Source organism: Tachysurus fulvidraco, chromosome 24, assembly GCF_022655615.1.
Source record: "Tachysurus fulvidraco isolate hzauxx_2018 chromosome 24, HZAU_PFXX_2.0, whole genome shotgun sequence".
NCBI classification, from domain to species: Eukaryota; Metazoa; Chordata; class Actinopteri; order Siluriformes; family Bagridae; genus Tachysurus; species Tachysurus fulvidraco.
The window spans coordinates 17,203,713-17,228,750 of NC_062541.1; the positions used below are offsets into that span (position 1 = coordinate 17,203,713).

Consider the following 25,038-nt stretch of genomic DNA (forward strand, 5'->3'; position numbering starts at 1 on the left):
GGGCGACGTCACGGACCTTGATTTTAATTTACTCATAAGGGTTTTTTGAACCGCTCTTTGTCTGGCCTGTCACCCAGGACCTGTTTGCCTTGGGAGACCCTACCAGGGGCAAAAAGCCCCAGACAACATAGCTCCTAGGATCATTCAGGCACGCAAACCCTTCCACCACAATAAGGTGGCGGTTCAAGGAAGGGCTATAATATAACACTCTACTATACAATACAGAGACATAAATAACACTATACTATACAATACACACATAAATAACACGAGACGAGACAAGACACACAGAAAGAACACGAGACGAGACAAGACACACAGAAAGAACACGAGACGAGACAAGACACACAGAAAGAACACGAGACGAGACAATACACACAGAAAGAACACGAGACGAGACAAGACACACAAAAGAACACGAGACGAGACAAGACACACAGAAAGAACACGAGACGAGACAACACACACAGAAAGAACACGAGACGAGACACACAGAAAAACACGAGACGAGACAAGACACACAGAAAGAACACGAGACGAGACACACAGAACACGAGACGATACAAGACACACAGAAAGAACACGAGACGAGACAAGACACACAGAAAGAACACGAGACTATACAATACACACAGAAAGAACACGAGACGAGACAAGACACACAGAAAGAACACGAGACTATACAAGACAGACAGAAAGAACACGAGACTAGACAAGACACACAGAAATAACACTATACTATACAATACACACATAAATAACACTATACTATACACTCATAAATAACACTATACTATACAATACACACATAAATAACACTATACTATACAATACACACATAAATAACACTATACTATACACTCATAAATAACACTATACTATACAATACACACATAAATAACACTATACTATACAATACACACATAAATAACACTATACTATACAATACACACATAAATAACACTATACTATACAAGACAATGCAGACGATGAGATACAATATAAACAGAATGAGTATTAAATATGAATATAGAATATGAACGATCAGTTATGTACATAAAGTGTGGGAGTGCAAATAACAATATTGTGAAGTTATTGCTATACATTTCTACTCATTCCAAGCTGGAAAAGATCTTGTTCTACAGTATAAGGCGATTTCTTTTCACAAGTGTTCGGCGGAAAAAAGAAAAGAAAAAAGTGAAATAAATTAATAATCTTATATTTACATTAAAATGATCTTATAATAGAAATAATAGATGAATATTACAAGACTCTTATATTTCTAATCATTTTCACACAGGTGTCTTTTTTTTTTCAACATTACAGAAAGTGGAAAAGATTTTATCACAGCACTAAAACAGCAGGTTTATGAAAAGCGAGAGCTGTTGGTGAATTTCAGCCCCATAGGCACGTCTTAAAACAATGATTTTTGGTATTGTGCTAAAATGTTGGTTATTTGAAAGAGCCAGGCATCAAAGTGAGTGCTTATGTATTTACTTACGGCTTCTCTAACCCTCTTTGTGTCATGTCCTCAATCTTCTTACCCACTGTGCTGTGTGCAGGACTCCAGCAGAAGTGACTTATAGAAGCAAACTCAACCACATTTCAATCATTATCTACTAATATAATAATATAATCATCGCCCTGATGTTTATCCGAATGTATGTACACCTAAGACCAGGATTTACACTTCAGGAATTCAGTTCATGTTATGGAATTGTGGTGGTTTTCATGATCTGTGTCCAGAAATGGTAGAGCAGTGGTAGCTCAGTGGGGAAGCTGTTGGTCTGATTGGAAGGTCATGAGTTTGAATCCCAGGTACACCAATCTGCCAGTCTTGAGTCCCTGAGCAAATGCAAGCTGCTCTGGATAAGGACATCTGCCAAAATGCTGTAAATGTAAGAAATTGCCTAACTATGAGAGGCAGGAACTGTTATAAATTGTGAATATAAATGAATAAAACAAGAGAATAAGAACCGAATCTGTCTGGAAGAGTAAAAACCTTTGCCTGGACGTCTCGTTTTGAGGTTAATCGTGTTACCCAAACCGTTCAGCTGCATTAGCTCTGAGAAACACAGCTCACCTGACACCCACAGCTCTTAAGACTCACGTGTGCTCGTGTCTATCCGTTCCTCTTTAGAGGAGTTCTTAACGGGATCAGGAGCAGGGTCGGGAGAGGGCACGGTGACAGAGGCAGGGCTGATCGAGTGAGAGAGACGTGAGAGGTTCAAGAGAAAGAAAAGTTCAAGTGTTAGAGCAGACAGAGAGTCTGACAAGCAGAGGCACCGATGGAAAACATGGAAGAGAAGGAGTGTATGATAGTGAGCCAGCAGGCGAGCTCTTCACCATTCCTCAAGGCTTTTTACCTAAAGATGCCACTGAGTGTGCCGAGTCCTGTACGCCAGAGACGCCACACGCTTCCCGCCAGCGAGTTCCGCAACCTCACACCACAGGACGCCATCAGTGTGTTCGAGATCGAGAGAGAAGGTAAGAATCAGCAGATGCTCAACCCAGAAAAAGAAAGAAAGAAATGACTGTAACTTATAGTCCACAACCAGATTACAAGAAAACAAACAAATAATAAATAAGTACATTTGTTAACTAACTATATTACTTTACTAAGACTTAAGCAAAAAGGTTAAATTTGAATTACCTGTTAAACTTTCCATGAAGTTCAGAGGCAACTGTATCTTATTGTTTCTACACCAGCCATAACGTTAAAACCACTGAGAGGTGAAGTGAAGAACATGTAGCCTGTCAAAGGGTCTGAGAAAGTAGACAACAAATTAGTGAACAAATTGTCAAACATGATGACTGTGAAGCAGGAGAAATGGGTAAGTGGAAGATCTGACTTTTGATGTCTAGACAAGTGGCTCAGAACCTCTCCAGAACTGCAGGTGTTGTGTTGTGTTCTCTGTGTGTGGTGTTTAGTACAGAATAAAAGGATGAACAAGAAGCGAACCAGTGACAGGGTCATGGACCCCAAGACATATTTATACACATGAGGATTGAAGGCTGAAGTCCGGCCTGATCCCACAGAAGAGCTCCTGCAGCACAAACTGCTGAGAAAATGACTGGTGACTCTGATAGAAAGGAGTCAGATCACACAGAACATCAGAGTGTCAGAGTGACCATGCTGACTCCTGTACACCACCCAAAGCTCCTACAACGGACACGTGAGCATCAGAACTGGACCTTGGAGCAATGGGAGAAGGAGGCCTGGCCTGATCGGTCACGTTGTGTTTTACATCACGTGTGAGTCACTTACCTGAGGACGAGACGGCACCAGGATGCACTTTGGGAAGAAGGTGAGCCGGAGGAGGTGGTGCGATGCTCTGGGCAATGTTCTGCTGGCAAACCTTGGGTCCTGCATTAATGTGGATGTGACTTTGACACTGTTCCAGACCCAGTTCACCTCTTCAATAGCAGCAGTGTCCTCTTTCAGCAGGATGATGCTCACTGACACGCTGTAAACATTGTCCAGGAACCGCTTGAGGAACATGACCAAGAGCTCCAGGTGTTGACTTCTGATGGAGCATCTGTGGGATCTTACACCACTTAAAGGATCTTTTGTGGAGTTCATAACTCAAAGCTCTTTTGGTAGCACAAGGAAACCTACACATATAATATTACGTCTGTGGTTTTAACGTCATGGCTGAGCAGTGTAAATGCTGTAACAGTACATCCAGTATTTATACCATGTTTATATTTAGGAGGTAGATTTGCTAAGCAGTGTACACAAATAAGATTACATTTACAGCTTAATTTGATTGCAGGTAGACACATGAACTCGGCTGATCTGGTGATAATCTGGTGCTTGTGTTAGCAAATGAAAGCAGGATCATCTCTCTGAATTCTCTGAATCCCGTGCTCATTTGTGTGTATGTAGCTTTCATCTCTGTGTCAGGAGAGTGTCCGCTCACGTTGGACGAGGTGCTTAACTTCTTAGGCCAATGTCCTGAGCTGTCCATGGGCTGGTTTGAGGAAGGACAGCTGGTGGGCTTCATTATTGGGTCTGGCTGGGATAAAGAAAAGCTAGCACAGGTAACGTATACACACATCAGAACACAGTGCTCTTGTTTTAACTCTATAACAAAGTCTGACCATCATGACTGATGATTTTCTCATTACAATTCCTAGGGGCCATTTAGCTGTAAATGTATTGGGTAGGTGCGATGAAAGGGTAGAACCCTCTGGATACTCCTACAAACACAAAGCATTCCCTTTCACAACTGACCTCAGGGTAGAACCGGGAGCTGCAAGCCACTGCACCACCACCACAGATTTTACTCTCAACACAATTCATTGCCATATACATCTTGTATTGATAATGAATCGACTCCGTAACAGTGAAGACGATTCAGAAAGCAGTTAAAAATCTTACAGAACATAACACTTTTAAACGTTATGAGTCAAGTAACAACAATTTGAAGTGACTTTAGATCAGTTGGATTAATGTCAAATTTTAAAGAACAGGACATGGAGCCTGGAGATACATGAGATCAGTGTGGATGGTAAAACCTCCATTAGATACCATGGAGATGACTTTGGACTGTAGTCGATATGAAGTTTTACACTGGAGCCTCCATCAGTGATCAGTTCTTCTTCACTTTAACAAGACAGACTTAGGACACAGTTGTAGAACGGAAATGCTTTATAATCACTCTCTCCATCCGGTCTCACTCACATGAGGATCTCAAGTCTTGAGGTTTCTTCCTCACTACGTCACCCCTAACTTCCTCATTAGAGAAATTTTAATGTATTTATATTTTTGTAAATCTGCTTCATCACAATGACATAAAATTGAACTGAATTATTATGTATTTCCCCGACAAACCCACCCTTACTTCCTGTCTTTGATTTGATATTCGATCTATTTTGAACAGGAAGCTCTGACACGTCACATTCCCAACACGTCTACCGTCCACATCCACGTGCTGTCTGTACACCGTCACTGTCGTCAGCAGGGTAAAGGCTCCATTCTGCTGTGGCGTTACCTGCAGTACCTCCGTTGTATTCCGGGTCTACGCAGAACCCTGCTCGTTTGTGAGAAGTTCCTCATGCCTTTCTACGAGAAGGCTGGCTTTAAGGAGAAAGGGCCTTCAGCGATCACAGTAGGAGCTCTGAGGTTCAGAGAGATGGAGTATACACTCGCAGGCCTGGCCTACGCACGGCGAAATAGCAACTGCTGAAGAAGTGGACTGGTTGTTTTTACACTGAAGGACACAGCTCTCAGATTTTTCATGATCGACGTCACCTCGAAGTGCACTTTATTAAACCAGAGACTGAAATCATTCCAAACTGTACAGAATCTTCAACATGACACCAAATGATGGGTAAATGAAGTGATGTGACTGTATCACTGTACAGTCTGGTGTTCAGTGGTTGCTTGTGTCGCTTGTGTTCAATATGACTGCTATGTCTAAGGGTCACCAAGTCTTTTTAGTTGTGGTTGATTCACGATGCGTTCACACCAGCGACCGAGAAAAAGGAGAGGTGATGAGTTGTTTTCTTTATTAATGTGACGGCGACAAAGCGACAGCATGACACACCAGCTGAACTTCATTCTAGAATTAGGAAAGATGTGCCACGGCAAACTCGATCCATTCCCTCAATCACATTCCTTTACATAAAATGCATTTAAATTCTATCAGCTTTAGCTCCCACCTGTAATTATCTCCTGTACTGCCGGACCTGTGTATACAGACACGTTTACAAACAAATGAAAGATGGCTAACAAAAGTAGCAACGATCCTGTTTGTTCTGGAGAAGGTCTGTAGCTAATAACTCGTGCTGCTAATCTGCTAAAATCAACACACATGATTTTTATACTTTAAGTTTTATGTACTGAATTTGTATAACTGCATTATTAACAATGCTAATTTACGCTAATAAAGATGAGCAAACACCTAGCTAATTTTGCACAGTTTTTACTTTAATAAATTGGCAGAATTCATTCTAGAGACAAATAAATTGTAGACAACAGTAGACTTTGTGCTGTAGGCTACATTTTGGCTGCTACACTTCCTTTATCTGAGCTTTAAAAAAAATGTTAGAGGTTACATGAGCATAAGCGCTAAACTACATGTGAAACCAGTGACTCGTCGCTCGCGAGTGCGCATGAGGAACACGAATCATCCGCAGTCACTGAATCATAATTTAATGAACGAATTATTTATTTATTTCTTAATTTTGCAAGTGAAATATTCAGCTGTATTATGTGTGATTGGTCATGAAACTGGGAAACTGACATGAACATCACTAGTTTTCAACAGTTATCTACCAAACCCCGCCCCCACCCCACCCCCCGCCCGGAGAGCAATGAAGTTCATCCGTCCGTCCGTCTGTCCATTCATCTATCTGTCTGTCTCTCTGTCCGTCTATCTATCTGTCCACCCGTCTGTCTGTCCATCTGTCTCTGTTCATCCGTCTGTCTGTTCATGCATCCATCCGTCTGCCTGTCCGTCCGTCAGTCTGTCCATTCGTCCATCTGACTGTCTACTGTATTATGACTATTTAATAATATATTGCCTAAAACCTGTAATAAAACCTTTATAGCACAGATGGAAATGGAAATTGTTTTCAAATATAGAAAGTAATTTTATGGTCAGAAATAGAATTTAGCCTCATATTGTATTGAACTGAACTGAAGTAGCGTTCCTAAACTTCAGAAGCTGTAATGTTCTTAATCTAATGACATTAATGTAGTGATTTTAATCTGGCAACTGTTAATATTTTTACGAAATTAAATCTAAAAATATAAAAAATATTTGTAAACATTAAAAAATTTAAAAGTTTTAATTGATAATTAATTTAACCATTTTAAATGAAACAAAAAAGTGTTTCTTTTGAGAATAAACTTCTGCTTATCCACAAACTAATTGGTTTAAAGCATATTAAAAAAAAACAACAATACAAAAAACCATAAGAATAATGACTATAATAATAATAATATATAACTATAATAATAATAATAATAATATAATATTATATATAACTATAATAATAATTAATCCCATATTTTATTACGTGCTGATGATAACAAGAAAAGGTACTGTATTATATTGTGGATGTCTCTCTTCCTGAACTGACTCGACACGAGCAAAGAACCAGACAGACCAGTAAATGAGGTGAAGAATTATTTCAAGCTGTATTTTGTAACAAGTAAATGAGAGGGTAGCTAAAACACTACCCTTAATATAATCTTTCATCATTACTCCATTTGAAGCAGTACACAAATAAAAGAATAACATTTGAGTGCTTGACACGTAACCAAAATATGGTAGTCTTTACCAAGGCACCGATGGTTCCGATTTTCTTTTATGTCCCTGGAAATCTGAGGTTATCTGAACTACGCTAAAACTTTGCCTGAATTCGTGGCGTGATAAAATATGAAAAGTAAAAAATAATACATCTAATTAGTATCTATTGTTTTGTGTGCTGTACCAGTGCTCATGCTCTCACACCCAGCTAGACGGTTGGGGCGACTGTCCCTGTTTCACAGATGACCAATAAACAACAGGCCAGGAAAAAATTCTTAATGTTCACTCGAGTGGTCAGAAGAGGTGTTTCCACTTACAGTAAGAGAATAAAAAAACATAGAATGTGAGCATCGTCCGTGTCTGAGGGCAAGCAGGCGAGATCTTCACCATCACCTTCTGAAGGAACCGAGCAAGAGCCAACGTCTGTCCTGCACCGTCCTGCCTCGGCTTCCTCGGCTCCGTGTCAGTGGAGATGAGCGTTCAGGTCATACTTCTCACAAAACTTGTCTGTCAAGGGAATGCAGGTGAGCAGCTCGCACCACTCACACTTGATGGGATGGACATAAAAGAGCACCACGAACCCAGAGAAGATGCCCAGGAAGAGTGTGAGTGAGACGAGGATCTGGCAGCGTTTACGATACATGTCCATGCGGCCAAAACTGATGTAGGGCAGGAAAGCAAACGACAGAAAGAAACCGGACACAAAGCCGCAGATGTGGGCGAAGTTGTCGATCCAGGGCAGCAGGCCGAAGGCGAAGAGGAACAGAACAACACACAGCAGTTTGGCAAACGCTCGCCATGGCTGTGCGAGGATCTGCCAGCTCTGAAAGAGCTCCACAAAAAGGCACGCCAGAATGCCAAACTGCGAGCCGGCTGGACCCACCTGAGCACAGAGGGATGGAGAACCGGGTCAGAACACATCCATATGTAACAGTTCCTTATAGGAAATATAGCTCAGGTTTTTGTGACTGCTGCAGCTAAAAATGCGTGATTTTGTGTTCAATCTTTGAATTGGTGAAAACTCAAGCACATGCATCTACTTTTATTCTGTTACTTTCTATGAGAGCCGAGTGTGTGTGTGTGTGAGAGAGAGTTGTGTGTGTGTGTGTGTAAGAGTTGTGGGTGTGTGAGTTGTGTATGTGTGTGAGAGAGGTGTGTGTGAGTTGTGTGAGTGAGTTGTGTGTGTGTGTGTGTGAGAGTTGTGTGTGTGTGTGTGTGAGAGAGAGAGAGTTGTGTGTGTGTGTTTGTGTGTGTGTGAGAGAGAGTTGTGTGTGTGTGTGTGTGTGTGAGAGAGAGAGTTGTGTGTGTGTGTGTGTGTGTGTGTGTGTGTGTGTGTGTGTGTGTGTGTGTGTGTGTGTGTGAGTTGTGTGTGTGAGAGAGAGAGTTGTGTGTGTGTGTGTGAGTTGTGTGTGTGTGTGTGTGAGAGAGAGAGAGTTGTGTGTGTGTGTGAGAGAGAGAGTTGTGTGTGTGTGTGTGTGTGTGTGTGTGAGAGAGAGAGAGAGTTGTGTGTGTGTGTGTGTGTGAGTTGTGTGTGTGTGTGTGTGTGTACCTCTGCTCTGTAGGGCAGGAAGATGGCACTTGCCAGGTTCCCCGTGATGCCACTCAGGATGTAGATGATAGAGATACGCAGCCAACCAGCCAACTTCTCAATATCTCTCAGGATTGTCATCTGAAATATCACTGAAACCAGGCAGTGTAAAATCCTGGTACACACACACACACATACACACACATACACACACACACACACACACACACACACACACACACACACACACACACACACACACACACACACACACACACACACACAGAAGAAAAGAGAAGAAGGAGAATCTCTTTATATTTCTGACTCATCTCTTCCCTGACCTGGAGCTTAAAGCCGACACTACATGGGATGAAGCTGGTGATGTTTCCCTTATAGGATAACGTGTCTCCTTTACAGACTAATCTCATCACCTGATGACGTGATTGTGTTGAGAACACACCCCAACACGTGGGCAATATTAATGGTTATTACCAAAAGCGATGAGTTAGGTACATGAGCTCAGGCAGTAGTCAGGATGCTGCACAGGCTCAGAGTGTGCGGTGGCTTTACAAGGTGTGGATGTCAGCGGCACGTGAGCGAATGTCCTGCACGTGATTAGGAAGAGCTCGGTGCCCCGGCAAGCCAGCACTATCTTAATTACAGTCCAGGCTCAGAACACTGTATCTCATCAAAGAATTAGAGTCAGCTATTTCTCAAAACAGATTAGTCAGACATGTCGGCTTGTGAGATATCACTGAGAACCGCACGACGCCGGCTCCGATTCAAAATATCCCTTTAATCTGATCTGCTTCATCTGCGGCTCAGTACTCGCAGGTCTACCTGAGCTGAATCCATCTTAATATTGTTACAAATATCAGAAAACTGTTCCAGACAAGGAAGATCAGCAGGTACGAATGTTCTCGTTGACGTATGCAATAAAATAAAACAAGAACCGGACAGAATTATTGACGTCAATCGAAACAGCGTTACGGTGACGTCGTATGGTGAATTTGGGTTACACACAAAAACTTTGCACAAAATATATGGAATAAAAACACTGTCAATAATAATTGTACGTAATTCAAAGAATTTGTGTGTAAATTTTAATTTTGTGGAGTTGGATCCCAAAACCTGCGGCCACGACAGTTTACAGATACGAGATTTTGTGTGTTTGTTCAAATACGACTCCAAAATGTACGACTATGACAGTTTACACACAACGCTTGTTTTCACAACACCTCTTTTTCACACATGAAAACGGTCTGCGAAACAACTGTCAAAAATACGTCATCGCGTTCACAGGCATTACTAAGCGATGGAAGATGAATCGATTCCACGAAATGCGCATGCGCCCCGCCCTCTTTTAAACCACTGGCGCCGAAATGGCGGATCAGCAGCCAAGCGCTCACTCATCGTCTCGGGTAAGTTGGTTTTTCCTTCCAAATTCAGACATGTTTAAGGGTTAGTTATCACTAATAACAGAGAGGAGTAATATTACAGATATAGGTTTACTATAGTAAGTAAGATTAGCTCTCAGAGTAAAGGTGCTTAAAGAATACAGCTGTTTAGGAGGTCATCACTGCAGTCTGTAGCGTCATGAGATAGGCCTACATAAAAGACACACACACACACACACACACACACACACCTAGCCATTTCCTGCTGCACTGACTGCCCATTTGACTTGGACCTTCTTACTCGTCCTGACTGTCCACTGATATTGGACTGGTTCTCCATTTTCTGTTGTCCAACACTTAAGGTGTCGGTCAAGATCGGTCAAGAGTGCAAGATGTCACCTAATGGAACCTGATAAACAATAAAATATGACTTTAACACTTAAGCAGTGAACACATATTGCATGACCTGTGTGTTCCAGTGCATGTACACAGCTGTTAGTAAGTTAACACTTAAAATGGCTAATTCTTTTATGTAGGCCATCACGCTACAGACTGCAGTGATGACCTCCTAAACATCTGTATTCTTTAAGCACCTAATGTAACCTTACTCTGAGAGCTAATCTTACTTACTATAGTTAACCTATCTCTGTAATATTACTCCTCTCTGTTATTAGTGATAACTAACCCATAAACATGTCTGAATTTGGAAGGAAAAACCGACTTACCTGAGACGATGAGCAGTGTTGTAATGTGACGGAGTAAAAACACTTTATTACTGTACTTAAGTAGAAATGTCACGTATCTGTACTTTACTTTGTTATTTAAATTTATGTCAACTTTCACTTTTACTCCACTACATTTCCTAGATAAAATGTACACTTTTACTCCGTTATATTTCCACAAAGCATCTTCGTTACTACAAAATAGAATCAGAAGAAATGTGTGTGACTGTAATAAGGGATGCAATAACGTTAATCGGAAAGCCGCAAATACGGCAACCAAAAGCAGTGAAATGTCACTATTCTTATTACCAGAGTTGTAGCACAAACAAAATATTAATGCAAACAATCCATTCAATACTAAATAAAAATAACATTTATTGATTTGGTCTTTGTGAATATTTGTTTATTAATGACGTCATTCATCGGACACACTGTTTGTAGAGAACACACACACACATGAACTGATCTGATTCAAGACTGACATCATTACATCATGCATAACATTTTGGTGTCCACTTTTACCATTTAATAACACCATAACTTTTGGCTTACTATGTAGTCATATAATATATAATATAAAACTCTTCTTGTTTTAAATTCTCACTGAGGGATAAAACCCCTAAAGATGAAACCCTAGAACCGCCCCTGATCTTATACCTACTGAAAATCACTGAAATTTTACTTTTACTTCAAATACTTAAGCACATTAAATATCAGAAAATGACTTTTGATACTTAAGTACAGTAAATATCAGATACTTTAAGACTTTTACTTGAGTAATATTCTAAAAGGTGACTTTCACTTCTACCAAAGTCTTTTTCTAGTGCGATACTTGTACTTTTACTCAAGTATTGCTTTCTAGTACTTTATACAACACTGACGATGAGTGAGCGCTTGGCTGCTGATCCGCCAGTTCGGCGCCAGTGGTATAAAAGAGGGCGGGGCGCATGCGCACTTCGTGGAATCGATTCATCGTCCCTTGAATAGTAATGCCTGTGAACGTGATGACGTATTTTTGACAGTTGTTTCGCAGACCGTTTTCGTGTGTGAAAAAGAGGTGTTGTGAAAACAAGCGTTGTGTGTAAACTGTCATAGTCGTACATTTTGGAGTCGTATTTGAACAAACACACAAAATCTCGTATCTGTAAACTGTCGTGGCCGCAGGTTTTGGGATCCAACTCCGCAAAATTAAAATTTACACACAAATTCTTTGAATTACGTACGATTATTATTGACAGTGTTTTTATTCCATAAAAATACTGTTTAAAAAAACGACAACAAACAAACAACAACAACAAAAAACTATACACTCTTCAACCAAACTAGATTTATTTTATAACCTACAATAGGCTTCACCTGTGAAATCGAACATTTATTGTCTAATTCTAAATATTTAAACCGTCGTTAAAATAAACTGAGCCTGGCATCATTTACGAGCAAAAATATTGTGTTACATTTATTTATTTATTTATTTATTTATTTATTTATTATTTATGTTTATTTATTTTAGCATTTAGTAAAAATGAACCCAAAACGTTTTACATGGACGACGCCCAGAGCTTTCGGATGTTTAGGTTAAAACACTTAAGTGCAGTATAAGGAACGCAGTATATACAGTAGATGATGCTTTGGGATGAAAAAAACTCACCCGGCATGTAAAAAGAGAGAAAGCCACAAGCGGTAGAACTGGTCAGGTTTCTCTGGGTTGAGGAAAGGGAGCAGGCCACAAACATCATCCATACAGTGAACCTGGTGTTGGGGACAAAGTCCAGAAATCAACTGCATTAAGGACAGAAGTACAGCACAGAAAAGCCTTTTGTGCCTGAAAGAAATTCTCAGTTATTTCTGTCTGTCTGTCAGTCTGTCAGTACACGAGGGTTTTGCCCAGATTAGCATGGCTTTTACAAGCGATAAGCTCGTTCAATCTGTGGCAGACTGGTATGAGGACAGGCTTCAGAGCGCCGAGGCGTCTCGGTGAACAACGTACAATTTCAGACAGAATGATTGGTCTATGAAATGAAATTGAGGCGTTGAAGCCATTATTATCGCCACATACACATTACAGCACAGAATAATTCTTTCTTTCCTTCACATATCCTGACTGAGGAGGTTTATGTCTGAGTGCAAGGGCAATTATGATACAGCACCTCTGGAGCAGAGTGGCAGCTTGGCAGTTCTGGGGCTTGAACCCTGATCCTCTGATCAACAGCTCAGAGCCTTTACCACTCGAGCCACCACTGCCGCTATAAAGCTGCTGTAATAATCATGATGTGATGCACTAAAGCTACGATACGAGACTAACACCTGCTACACAACAGGGTATGCATTTATTTTGTAATGACAACAAATCACACCGCTGCACTACACAATCCAACACTGTGAGACCCTTCAGGGCCATTCTCAATCTCTCAGTTTCTATATTTTTATCCACTACCACTGATAATCTACAGGCTCTATTTCTAGGAAAAAAAGGGGGAAGGAAGGGTGTGCGTTAGATTATGATATTTACGATACGTATAAATACGTGTGTCTGTAAACAGGATTTAATACGTAGATCAATTTATAACAAAGTGACAATTTGGTCTGTGATTAATGTTTAATTTTGTTCTTTTTTCCCAGTGAAATTGACGAGAGTGCATCTGTAATAATATAGAAAGAATGTTTGATGTTTAATGTTTAATCGTGTCTTAAAAGGATTAAATCGCCGCAGTCGGTTATCGTCTCACTCATTTAACTGAACAGATCAGAAAACCAACTTTTTATCTTAGATATTGTCCTCAGCTGTTTGAAAGAAATGTCCGCTTAGGAACAAACCGCAGTGCATGTGGATTATTCTTAAATAATAAGGAATAAAGTTCCTAAAATTTGGATTCTTTGAAGAAATGAATTTGATGTCACTGAGACGGTTACGATTAGGACAAGTGCCTCATGCAGCAGTTGCTTACTTGTGAACACAGTGTTGCCTCTTCGTGAAAAGAACCTTTCATGAAGTCACAGTATTCCCGTGATGTGATCTCACACCTGCACAGAGTCAGTGACACAATGACGTATTTCTGCTACAGACACTTACTGACCAGTTTATTAGGAAAACCTCATGCAATTATCCAGACATCGAATGGTCTGGTGGTCAAAATCCTGCCATTCATTCATAAAACATGTTGCATGATTGGCTGAATGGATGTCTGCATGAAGGAGCAGGTGTAGGTGGTTTTAACATCCTCCGTGTGTGTGTGTATATATACACAGTGTGTGGTTGATCTGACCTTCCTTTAGTTCCAATGCAGCATGGCCGCCCGGTGATCGTACAGTCGATGTGAGGCAGGTTAGTGTGATTGCCAGTGTTGTACCTGGTGCAGACCTAAAACAAACAGCACAGAGCTTCATAATCCTCTGACACTCAAAACCTCTTCTTCTCATCATCTACACCTTTATTAAATAAACAACCTCAATCTCAAACATTATCGTAGCTCATAACCACAAAATCCCTGTCGATTTAAACCTATATCCAATACCCAGCCGTCACTAAGCCCTCACACCTGCTGTGCCGTCACACTTACCGGCCACTTGGTGATGTCATCAGGCCACTCGTGAGGCGCTACAGAGGCCGGCTCCAGACAAATCCTGCATTAAAACCCAACAATCATCCAGGTCATGTGTACCACAGTGTGCAAATTATACGGATAGAAACGTTTGCTGTGGCAGAAACCTCTCTCACCTGGGGTCCTGATGACAAACGGAGCCATAGTTGCGAGGTTTGCCATCCAGCAGTGGAGCGCTGGGGTGATGGGGCCACTTCACCCACTCTGCCAGTGTGCTCTAAGAAAAAGAAAGAAAGAAAAAGCGGGCTCATTTTAAATAGATGAAATATGTGGGCATTAATCTACACCCAGTAATCCATAAGAAGCCCGAATTGAACTCAGGTGCATCCTATAACCTGTATGTATACGGTCCCATATTTCACAGAGCATTTCGGTCTAAAAACCGACCGTGAAGTGCAGGAAACTCTGTGTAGACGTCTGTGACTAAACAGAACTGTGTTTCGAGATAAAGGTCTGGACAAGAGCATACAACACTGGCGTGAAGGAGATCTCACCGAGCACTCCTCCTCGGACGTCTGCAGGCAGCCCGAGCGGTCGTTGCGCACACAGCAGGCTGAGTTACGCTCAGTCTCACGTTTTTTCTGGATCTGATCGTGCACCTCCTGGTCCTGTCGCATACAGGGTGAGAATTTGGCTCCTAGATGGATCAGAGCCTCCTGGTGGTGTTAAGGTGAAGAGCCATGAGGACAAAAACCCAAAAACAGCCAGTATGTAATACTACAGCTCAACTCTTACATTTGACCAGCAACATACCGAACTCGGCCCGATCCAAAAGTTCTCTTGCTGCACGTACTTGACATTCTCATAGACACCTTTGTTTCTTAAAACCTTAGCAAACAAAAAAGGAAGAATGTCATAATTTTGTACCACAACGCAAAACATTTTGGCCTGAAACTCTAAGAAAATGGCTGCACTCACAGAATCAACTGTCTCATGCTGAGAGAAGCCCACGGGTGCGATGCCATAAATACATACAGCCAGAATAGTAATGAGTAGGTGTACGAACGTGATCCAGTAGGTAAAGAAAGGCCTGTAAAACACCCCGGATGCAGTGAAGGTGATCAATATGTCATCTAACGTTCTCACGTCAAAAGCATGGAAATGATGAGCTATGAAACCATTAATGTCACATGGCTGAGACCTGAAGAAAAAGCTCTACCTGTGATCATCCATATCCTCTATCTGCCTTTTAACGTAGCTGTCTATGCGTTTGCGGTACGTCCGATTGGTCAACTTGCCCACCATGCCAAGCCCATACGGCCGTTTCTCTCGTGCGAAGAGCTTCTTTACAGGCACAGCGATCCGTTGCCCTCGTCTCTGGCCGCTGACGCTGACCACTTCCTGTTTCAGTCGGACTTTGGGCGGAGCAGGGGTTCCCTCCTTAGCCTTTCTCCAGCCTCTCTCTAGAGGTCTATTACACCATACAGATATACATTATGACTCGACTTATTATACATAATGACTTATAACTAAACTACCTTAAAGTTAATGGTGTCTGGGTGTTCAAGTGAATCATCGAATCTCGTGCTATTTTTATAAATGTGTAGAATTTACACCAGAGTTAAGTAGTGAATGCAGACTCACAGCATCAAGTGACTCCTCTCGAGCTCGTTCTTGTCTAGCGCGCTGCCAGTCAGCTCTGATTCGTCCAACTGCTTGCTGTCCACGTCCTTGGTGGTAGAGTCGGAAGGAGACTCAAACACTTCGTCATGAAAGGTCGACATCTCCTCATGCATCAGTCCGTCCTGAGAAAAACACACAGGTCAACACTCTGAGTGACCCATCAGAAGGTCGGGGGCTTCAATCCCCAGCACTGACACACAGCCACTGTTCTTCTTCTACCTACAACTCTTTACCAGCTGAAAGCAGGTCTTTTTTAAGTCTTAGATGAACTGTTGGCAGAACGTCTGATATGTACGACACTAAACTGGCATCACTTTAGGAGTTTAAGGTGAATAAGGAGGATGACACTAACAGGGCTTCATTATAGCCGACTTACTCTGGCAAAGAAGGAGGTGTCCAGCTCATCAGGAAAGTCGACCACGTCCTCCTCGATGAAGCTGGCCGGGGTGAAGCTGCGTCTGTGGACCCGTCGCAGGGTGCTTTCTCTAAAGGAGCGTCCCTGGGGAAAAAAAAAACATAAATCCAAAAAGGATTCAAAGTAAAAGCAAACGCTGGACTTTATCTCACTCCTACCTGCTCCTGAGGGATTTCTAGTCAATCCAGCCCACTATTAGCAGCTATTTTTTTGCTTGTAACCATGTGCAATAATTTATAATGGACTTAAAAGTGTTTGTTTCCTTTTTGCAAAACACAAAGAATAAGTTATTTAAAGCACAGTAAGCCGGACCAGGAAAATCCACCCAATCACACAGCAGCTACCATCAGCAGAGGTGGAACATTACGTGTTACACAAAGCCACGATTTAAAGTAAATAAGTAAATAACAGTCTAATTCCCTAAAGGACCAGAAGCACTGCTGTGTTCACCGTGTAATGCTCTGAAAGACCATGTTGATTTAACGTCATCCATTTTAAAGCAGAAATTCTGAAATGAAAAAGAGACTTTTTTTTTGTTTTTTCCTAATCGGTGGTTGGAAATTACAAGTTACAACCTCCCTCTCCCTGTTTATTAGACTCGTCGTGTTAGCTCACCTTGACGAGGGCGGCCGCTGCCCTGAAGCTCATCTTGGCCACAGACTCCCGCTTGCGTCGGCGAGGTATCCGGTTGAGGCCGGATCGGGAGCTGGTGAAGGAGCAGAGAGAGGTGGCACCGGGTGTGATGGGAGTATGGGGCACGCTGTATCCGTCCACTTCCTCCACCATGCGGAAGGCCCGACCGCGTGCCAATGGGTCCACGATCTGTGCAGTATGCAACGAGAAGACCTCGTGTCGTTAATCACGCTCTTGATCGGATGCTTATTATTTAACAGATGTTCTTTGGCAAGAGAAGAAATAAGTAAAAAATGTTAAGACATTTTGACGCTAATATTTACACATAATCCAGAGAAGGTGTACCTTTGGTATGCCATGCTGTGATGTAGGTACATAGAGAGGTGGTGGAGTCTCTGTACTGGTTAAAGAGATGTTGTCCTGGCTGGGAAGCTCCATCTCCCGGAGCACCTGAGGCTTCAGCTTGCCATAGCGCAGACTGCAGTGGCGCAGGCTCTTTCTCTGCCATTTCTGTGTGGCGTCGCCATCCTTGCTAACCCCGAACCAGTCTGCTGTGCCCCTGGCAGCAAAAAAACACTCCCTTCAGGCTTGGATCACTGTTCGCAGGTCAAGCAAAGCTCTGTTCACTGACAAGAGCTCTGTCTCATCCCATTGTGGTCCTGTGATTTGGTTCAGTTTGCTGTTCAGTTTAAGCTACAGCAAGTGATCGTGTAGTGTTTAAGAAAGAAAATCATCCCCACGGTGGTGGAGTTTTGAGAGAAAGTCTGGAAAATTCAATGAGCTAATGAAGGCATATTCCAAGAAATAATATAAAACGTGGTGCGGAAGATCAACAGGTGCTTTAAAGGGAAAATAAATGACTTGCCCAGACATGCCTCTGGACACACTTTCCTTTAGTAGAGGGGCTTGCCCTTGGTCTCTCTCTCTCTCTCTCTCTCTCTCTCTCTCTCTCACACACACACACACACACACACACACACACACACACACACACACACACACACACATACACACACATCTGCTACTTGGCTGTATGCCACTGTGCAATCTAGGCAAAGTTTCCTTCATGATTCATTTCCCCTCAGTGACAGCAATCAGATCCCATGTAGTGAGGTTCTGACTGAGGTTCCTGCTCCGGTTCATCTGGGGAAGGAACAATGAATCCACTACTCAGTTCTGACTGAATAACTCAGTAAGCTCTCTGGTCTTCACCTGAGTTTAGGTATAAGAGCGTGACTGTAATGTTTCCACTGTTTCTCAGCATTTTCCCTCCTCCCCATGGCCTGGAAGCATGTAATGAGCCGACGCTCTCGTGATCTGCTAAATATAGCTCAGTGTTCAGGTGAACATCTGCAGCCATGCAGAACAAGGAAGTGGATACTCTAGTCTTGGGCTTAAGCTCTGCTCGGTTAGGACTAAATTTCCACAAGGACCTGGAATAATTCTATCATTTACAGGAGTACTGACGGGTTTATCCACACAGACTGGATGATTTGGTCTACGTCTGAAAATCCTGGTGGACGTTCAATTCTGTTCTGTTTAGGATCTTATCTCAGATGTAGGATCTTATTGGATCTCTGCTTGTATTTGATTGGAAATATCAGCTTGGTACTGAACAGTTATTGCAAATTACAGAGGGTGACCTGGGAGTTTTAAATTCCTAAAATATTTATTTTTAAAATGATGACTTGATTTATTTATTGTTTAAAATATTTAAAGTACTTTTTTTTTGTAAGTCAGAGATTTTAATTCTAATGCGGTTTTCATAAATAACATACTCTATAATCACAGAAGAGTTAAGAGAAGTTTGATGGTGTGATATTTCCTACATATTGTAAGTAATTACATAGGTCGGTTTTTATGGCTCTTTCTAATGTATTTTAGGATCGACGCCCAAAACAAGCATGAACCCCCTATGAGGTGTATGATGTGTAACATAAGTTGATCTGCTCTGTATATCTATGTTAAGATGAGTTCTTTATTTCATTAAAAAAATACAGTAAAAAGTACAAATTCATAAAATATCAAATTACATTTCCACATGAACCTGAACAGGAACCGTATCTCATCCCAGTAAGAAACCCTGTAGAAGCGCTCCTACAGAATATTAATGACAAATCCTCTAGGACTCTCACAGAACTGGTTCCAAAATAAACGATAGAAATTCTCATTAGGATCCAGTAGAAGTGTCCCATTGAATTCCCTGTAGGATTTTTTTTGGCTACGCTGGGAACCAGTCAGCAGGAGAAACATCACATCACTTCAGTCAGAAGAGCGTGATGCTGAAAGCTCAGAGAATCTCCACTAAAGACATAAACCTGCCTCTTATTCACATTGTGCCCCAATGAAATTAAAAAAAGAAAAGAAATATAAAAGATTTACATCAGAATCCCGATCTGACACCATGCTGATGATGTTTTTCAGAAAGTGTAAATATCTTCAGTAGACTTCACCACTTCTCTACTATTTCCTGTTCTAAGATGAGACTAATTCACTGGTTGTAATTTACAACTAATAAACCGATTTGCAGACTATTTTACTCACTCAAATCGTTTGATTAGTTGAAAATTGTGTTCATTTTAAACACTGATTGCTAGAAAGAAACAAAACCATCTCGTAAAAATGTCTTGAAACAGGTTTCGATCTTTGATATTCTGATTTATTGTAATCCTATAACATGAATCACTAAGTGACTTTGACTCGATGCGAGATTGTTTTAGGGCTTTACTCAGATAAGTGCTGGAATATTTACCATCCTAAAACCGCCTCAGAAGTGAATTTTAGTGTCACTCTTTTTTGAGGGAAAACATGAAAGCCTGACGAAGCAATCAGAGGAAATATGAGTTCGTATTGTGGAGCTTCAGCAAGAAGATCTCAGCCTGAAGCTGTGACATTGTGTGTAATCTGCTATGAAAGCACAGCGTGGAGGAGCTGCGTGAAAGTCCCGACCCGTGTCCGCTCACCTGTTAGAGTACGACGAGCAGCTCGTAATAAGTGATTAACAAAAGCCTGCGGTGTGGAATTGAATTGATACGAAGCCTAACTGCTGTTCACAGAAATGTGTGTGGAGTTTGTGTTGAACAAAGCCATCAGTACAGTACACCGTTTACAGTTCACCGGCTTTTACACTTAACTACTGACTGTTCTGTCTCAGGACACGACACAGGAATCAGACTGGATCCTGAAGCGTAACAAACTCTTATTCGACATATGACCAGAAACACGAAGCTTTCTTTTGGGGCTTCAAGAAAGCCAGGACAATATTCTATTGTTCAGCAATAAACTGTTCAAATATAGGTTAGAGTAATTAGAGTAATATAGTAAAAAGATATTTTTTTTATATTATTTATAATAGTATAAACCATTAGAGGAATAAAACACTGTAGTTTAAGTCTAGTGACTGATGTGGTGATATGAGTCATAGGAATAAAGTGTAAAATGACAATGATCATGTTTATAAGGGGTTATAATCTCACCTCTGCACTCAGACAAACCCCATCATTAGTTACAATATCATCAAACACAAACCAATGATGAGGTCCAGTGTACAGAAACATACAGGTTTCACAGTCTGGGTGTATTCCAACATGTGTGTGTGTGCTGAACCTCCGGCGGCACACTGACACTAAACTCAGCACATGATGAGCAGATTGGTGTCAAACGTGCAGAAGAATAAATCAGCTCTCAGTGAACCTCAACTACATGTGTGTGTGTGTGTGTGTGTGTGTGTGTGTGTGTGTGTGTGTGTGTGTGTGTGTGTGTGTGTGTACATGTTTCTCAGGTTCCACTTGGTGTGTGTGGTGTTTCTCAGGTTCTGCTCTGTGCGTGTGTGTGTTTCTCAGGTTCTGCTGGGTGTGTGTGTGTGTGCGTGTGTGTGTGTGTGTGTGTGTTTCTCAGGTTCTGCTGGGTGTGTGTGTGTGTGCGTGTGTGTGTGTGTGTGTGTGTTTCTCAGGTTCTGCTGGGTGTGTGTGTGTTTCTCAGGTTCTGCTGGGTGTGTGTGTGTGTTTCCCAGGTTCTGCTGGGTGTGTGTGTTTCTCAGGTTCTGCTGGGTGTGTGTGTGTGTGTGTGTGTGTGTGTTTCTCTCTGGTTCTGCTGGGTGTGTGTGTGTGTGTGTGTGTTTCTCAGGTTCTGCTGGGTGTGTGTGTGTGTGTGTGTTTCTCAGGTTCTGCTGGGTGTGTGTGTGTGTGTGTGTGTTTCTCAGGTTCTGCTGGGTGTGTGTGTGTGTGTGTGTTTCTCAGGTTCTGCTGGGTGTGTGTGTGTGTGTGTGTGTGTGTGTGTGTTTCTCAGGTTCTGCTGTGTGTGTGTTTCTCAGGTTCTGCTGGGTGTGTGTGTGTGTGTGTGTGTTTCTCAGGTTCTGCTGGGTGTGTGTGTGTGTTTCTCAGGTTCTGCTGGGTGTGTGTTTCTCAGGTTCTGCTGGGTGTGTGTGTGTGTGTGTGTGTGTGTGTGTTTCTCAGGTTCTGCTGGGTGTGTGTGTGTGTGTGTTTCTCAGGTTCTGCTGGGTGTGTGTGTGTGTTTCTCAGGTTCTGCTGGGTGTGTGTGTGTGTTTCTCAGGTTCTGCTGGGTGTGTGTGTGTGTGTGTGTTTCTCAGGTTCTGCTGGGTGTGTGTGTGTGTGTGTGTGTGTGTGTGTGTGTGTGTGTGTGTGTGTGTGTGTGTGTTTCTCAGGTTCTGCTGGGTGTGTGTGTGTGTGTTTCTCAGGTTCTGCTGGGTGTGTGTTTCTCAGGTTCTGCTGGGTGTGTGTGTGTGTGTGTGTTTCTCAGGTTCTGCTGGGTGTGTGTGTGTGTGTGTGTGTGTGTGTGTGTGTGTTTCTCAGGTTCTTCTGTGTGTGTGTGTGTGTGTGTGTGTGTGTTTCTCAGGTTCTGCTGGGTGTGTGTGTGTTTCTCAGGTTCTGCTGGGTGTGTGTGTGTGTGTGTTTCTCAGGTTCTGCTGGGTGTGTGTTTCTCAGGTTCTGCTGGGTGTGTGTGTGTGTGTGTTTCTCAGGTTCTGCTGGGTGTGTGTTTCTCAGGTTCTGCTGGGTGTGTGTGTGTGTGTTTCTCAGGTTCTGCTGGGTGTGTGTTTCTCAGGTTCTGCTGGGTGTGTGTGTGTGTGTTTCTCAGGTTCTGCTGGGTGTGTGTGTGTGTGTGTGTGTGTGTGTGTGTGTGTGTGTGTTTCTCAGGTTCTGCTGGGTGTGTGTGTGTGTGTGTGTGTGTGTTTCTCAGGTTCTGCTGTGTGTGTGTGTGTGTTTCTCAGGTTCTGCTGTGTGTGTGTGTGTGTGTGTGTTTCTCAGGTTCTGCTGGGTGTGTGTGTGTGTGTGTGTGTGTGTTTCTCAGGTTCTGCTGGGTGTGTGTGTGTGTGTGTGTGTTTCTCAGGTTCTGCTGGGTGTGTGTGTGTGTGTGTTTCTCAGGTTCTGCTGGGTGTGTGTGTGTGTGTGTGTGTGTTTCTCAGGTTCTGCTGGGTGTGTGTACCTGATCAGGGTTCTTGAGAGAGACTGGTGCTTCCTCATACTACGCCGCACAGCACGGTGACCCTTAATGGGCACAGTGCTAATCCGCTCAAAGCGAACCCTCCTGCTGCTGCTCGCGGTTCACAGATGAGGAGGGGAACACGAGGAAGAGAAAAGTAACGACAGTAAGGGGAAGAAGGAGGAGGAGGAGGAGGAGGAGGAGGAGGAGAGACAAAAAAGAGAAGAGGAAAAAGGAGGGTGAGAACAGCTGGAAGAGTGAGCAAGAGAGCCTGATAGATTAGTGCAAGCTGAGACAGTTAATAGGTTACTGATTACGCTGCATACACAACACACACACACACACACACACACACACACACACACACACACAGACAGACACACACACAGACACACACACTCATGCATGCAGGATTTCTACATGACCATTCATTGGCTTGCAGACACATTAACACTCACACACTCGCTGTTCCTGCGCCACACAGGAATCACCATGAAGTTCGTCTTGTCCACATCTCACATGCACATGCTCAAGAAAAACAATACTAACATAATAGAAGGCAACTGTGCTTAGCAACCAGAACATTTCACAACAAACATCCAATAACATGCTCATTTAGAGACATAGAGCATGAGATAAAGACCAAACACTGGATGTGAGAAAACATCTCGAGCTTCAGCTCCGATTCCTCACCTCGAGTCAGTTAGAGCTGACTTACTGAACCCAGAGATGCTTTAGAACCACACAGAGAGGAGCAAAGAGCTCTGGTTACCTCTTAATGGTCTGTGTGATGGAGGTCTGGTGCTGCAGTGGAGGTCGCCGATGATCAAAGAGTTCATGTGTCGGCGATGCGAAGTGGGACGTTTCCACGGGCATGCTGACACTGCGGAGAAAGCCCTGCCTCTTCATAGGCTGTGACAGCCACAGCAAGAGACACGGATAAATAGAGTGGGACAATCAAAATATACTGTTCTGTTAACATTCAGGAAAAAAGACAGACCGAGTCTCTCGTACCTGGACAAAGGTGGGCGGCTCGTCCAGAGACATCTGGGCAGTAGGAATGGTCAGTTTGAGCCATGGAGGCTTCTTCCTCTGTAGACTGCTGGTGCTGTCTCGCCTGGGCTCAGCCATGCTGCCTGTCTCTCCACACGCCGGCCAGCTAGGGGAGAGAGAGAGAGAGAGAGAGAGAGAGAGAGAGAGAGAGAGAGAGAGAGAGAGAGAGATTTAACCCCTACATGGACTACTGCACTGCACGTGCTCACTGACACTTATTCCCACTCACACGAGATCAGGTATAAAAAACCCAGAATAATGATTTCAGATTTTAACAAAATCACTGATGTAAATAATTTGTGGTCCAGAACCTCAGACCAAAAAAAAAAAAAAAAAAAAAAAGCTATATTTCAGGTTGCTCTGGAAACGGCACACACTAGTTTCTCCAGAACCAGTCGCCGTGACGACGGCCAGCTTATTTACAGTCCGATTCTGCCAAATAAATAATACACACTTTAGTATTTACGTCCAAATATTTCCTTCTATACAAAATAAAATGTTTGTGTCAGTAAAGAAAGCAACGTGTTACACAACTGAAGCCCACGATGAAGACAGACGGGTTTTGCTGAAGCTTCTCCAAGATGCTCAGTAAAAATAATCTACTTATAAAATCTGCACAAACGTCCTCCAGATAAACGTATAACAAAAAAAAACAAAAAAACAAAAAACAAAGCAAAAATCACAGCAAATATTTTATAGTATTTTTCAATGTAGAAAGATTTAACAGATTTAACCTGAAACCACCACATAACTGCGTTTAGTGTCATGTTTTTTTCTTCTTTCATACACGGTTTGTTTTCACTTCCTGGTCCTGACTCCGCCTCTGTGTTGTCGTTTGCATGACCTTCTGATATTTCTCTGTTTATTTACTCCCTCGTGTTTTACTGTTTCGTTCTAACATCGTGTTCGGTTGTAGATGCGAGAGGCATTTTGTGGCTTGTGTGTTTCTGGAGTCGATGCTTGTTAATGGCGCCTGTGCTCATGACTACACCTGGAATAATGATGAGGACTGTCTGACTTCTCTAATGCTAAGAATGTGCACCGCTAGAGGTAAAAAATAAAGTTCTACAAAGAATCATCAAGCTGGAATATTCCAGAAAGAACAAGCCATGAGGATTTACATAAAGCACCCATTCCAGCTGAGCAGCTCGGCCTCCACACGCCTGAGAATTTACAACAAGAAGCTCAGAAAGAGTCGCTAACCGCTAACAATAACGCCAACCTTTCTGGAAGCTTCTACACAGATCTTAACAGAGGTTGTTCCTTCCAGGCTGAAGTCATCATGGATCCTGATCTCCATGAGCACTGCACATGAACATGATGGCTTCTACACCCTATACAGTGCAGCACAGAGCTGAATCCTGTAC

The 25,038-nt window shown here is 42.4% G+C and overlaps 2 protein-coding genes and 1 long non-coding RNA gene across 7 annotated transcripts in view; 1 reads left to right on the forward strand and 2 right to left on the reverse strand.

Annotated features, from left to right (window-relative positions):
• The first annotated feature begins 987 nt into the window (after nucleotides 1-987).
• aanat2 (arylalkylamine N-acetyltransferase 2) lies at nucleotides 988-6,562 on the forward strand. The gene is made up of 3 exons (XM_047807777.1): nucleotides 988-2,487; nucleotides 3,890-4,044; nucleotides 4,887-6,562. The coding sequence occupies exons 1-3, from the start codon at nucleotides 2,289-2,291 to the stop codon at nucleotides 5,190-5,192; spliced, it is 660 nt and encodes a 219-aa protein (XP_047663733.1). The 5' UTR covers nucleotides 988-2,288; the 3' UTR covers nucleotides 5,193-6,562.
• LOC125140132 lies at nucleotides 1,759-3,939 on the reverse strand. Its single transcript, XR_007139374.1, has 5 exons — nucleotides 3,269-3,939; nucleotides 2,654-2,766; nucleotides 2,367-2,504; nucleotides 2,003-2,199; nucleotides 1,759-1,890 (listed from the first exon to the last, which is right to left on the reverse strand). It is a non-coding gene; the product is annotated as an uncharacterized LOC125140132 (long non-coding RNA).
• Nucleotides 6,563-7,126: 564 nt separating the features above from the next.
• The window catches only part of rhbdf1a (rhomboid 5 homolog 1a (Drosophila)), a 40,760-nt gene continuing 22,848 nt past the window's right edge, over nucleotides 7,127-25,038 (reverse strand). For 2 of the 5 annotated variants that reach the window (XM_047807773.1, XM_047807772.1), the window contains 18 exons: nucleotides 23,633-23,777; nucleotides 23,391-23,530; nucleotides 22,622-22,729; nucleotides 17,525-17,738; nucleotides 17,162-17,368; nucleotides 16,508-16,630; nucleotides 16,093-16,253; nucleotides 15,668-15,919; nucleotides 15,427-15,538; nucleotides 15,244-15,336; nucleotides 15,003-15,164; nucleotides 14,625-14,725; nucleotides 14,467-14,530; nucleotides 14,173-14,267; nucleotides 13,855-13,930; nucleotides 12,558-12,658; nucleotides 8,812-8,965; nucleotides 7,127-8,145 (listed from right to left, as the gene is read on the reverse strand). In XM_047807773.1, coding sequence (XP_047663729.1) covers nucleotides 7,726-8,145; nucleotides 8,812-8,965; nucleotides 12,558-12,658; nucleotides 13,855-13,930; nucleotides 14,173-14,267; nucleotides 14,467-14,530; nucleotides 14,625-14,725; nucleotides 15,003-15,164; nucleotides 15,244-15,336; nucleotides 15,427-15,538; nucleotides 15,668-15,919; nucleotides 16,093-16,253; nucleotides 16,508-16,630; nucleotides 17,162-17,368; nucleotides 17,525-17,738; nucleotides 22,622-22,729; nucleotides 23,391-23,530; nucleotides 23,633-23,749 — 2,700 coding nt within the window. In that variant the 5' untranslated portion in view covers nucleotides 23,750-23,777 and the 3' untranslated portion in view covers nucleotides 7,127-7,725. The remainder of the gene's footprint in view (nucleotides 8,146-8,811; nucleotides 8,966-12,557; nucleotides 12,659-13,854; nucleotides 13,931-14,172; nucleotides 14,268-14,466; nucleotides 14,531-14,624; nucleotides 14,726-15,002; nucleotides 15,165-15,243; nucleotides 15,337-15,426; nucleotides 15,539-15,667; nucleotides 15,920-16,092; nucleotides 16,254-16,507; nucleotides 16,631-17,161; nucleotides 17,369-17,524; nucleotides 17,739-22,621; nucleotides 22,730-23,390; nucleotides 23,531-23,632; nucleotides 23,778-25,038) is intronic. The other 3 variants (XM_047807774.1, XM_047807776.1, XM_047807775.1) reach the window with 3 other exon arrangements.

Bases quoted from the DNA above. Each gene is read 5' to 3' on its own strand.
- aanat2 (XM_047807777.1), top strand. From the start codon at position 2,289: ATGGAAAACATGGAAGAGAAGGAGTGTATGATAGTGAGCCAGCAGGCG. The intron at 2,488-3,889 runs GTAAGAATCAGC...GTGTGTATGTAG, and splicing joins GTTCGAGATCGAGAGAGAAG to CTTTCATCTCTGTGTCAGGA. The intron at 4,045-4,886 runs GTAACGTATACA...TATTTTGAACAG, and splicing joins ATAAAGAAAAGCTAGCACAG to GAAGCTCTGACACGTCACAT.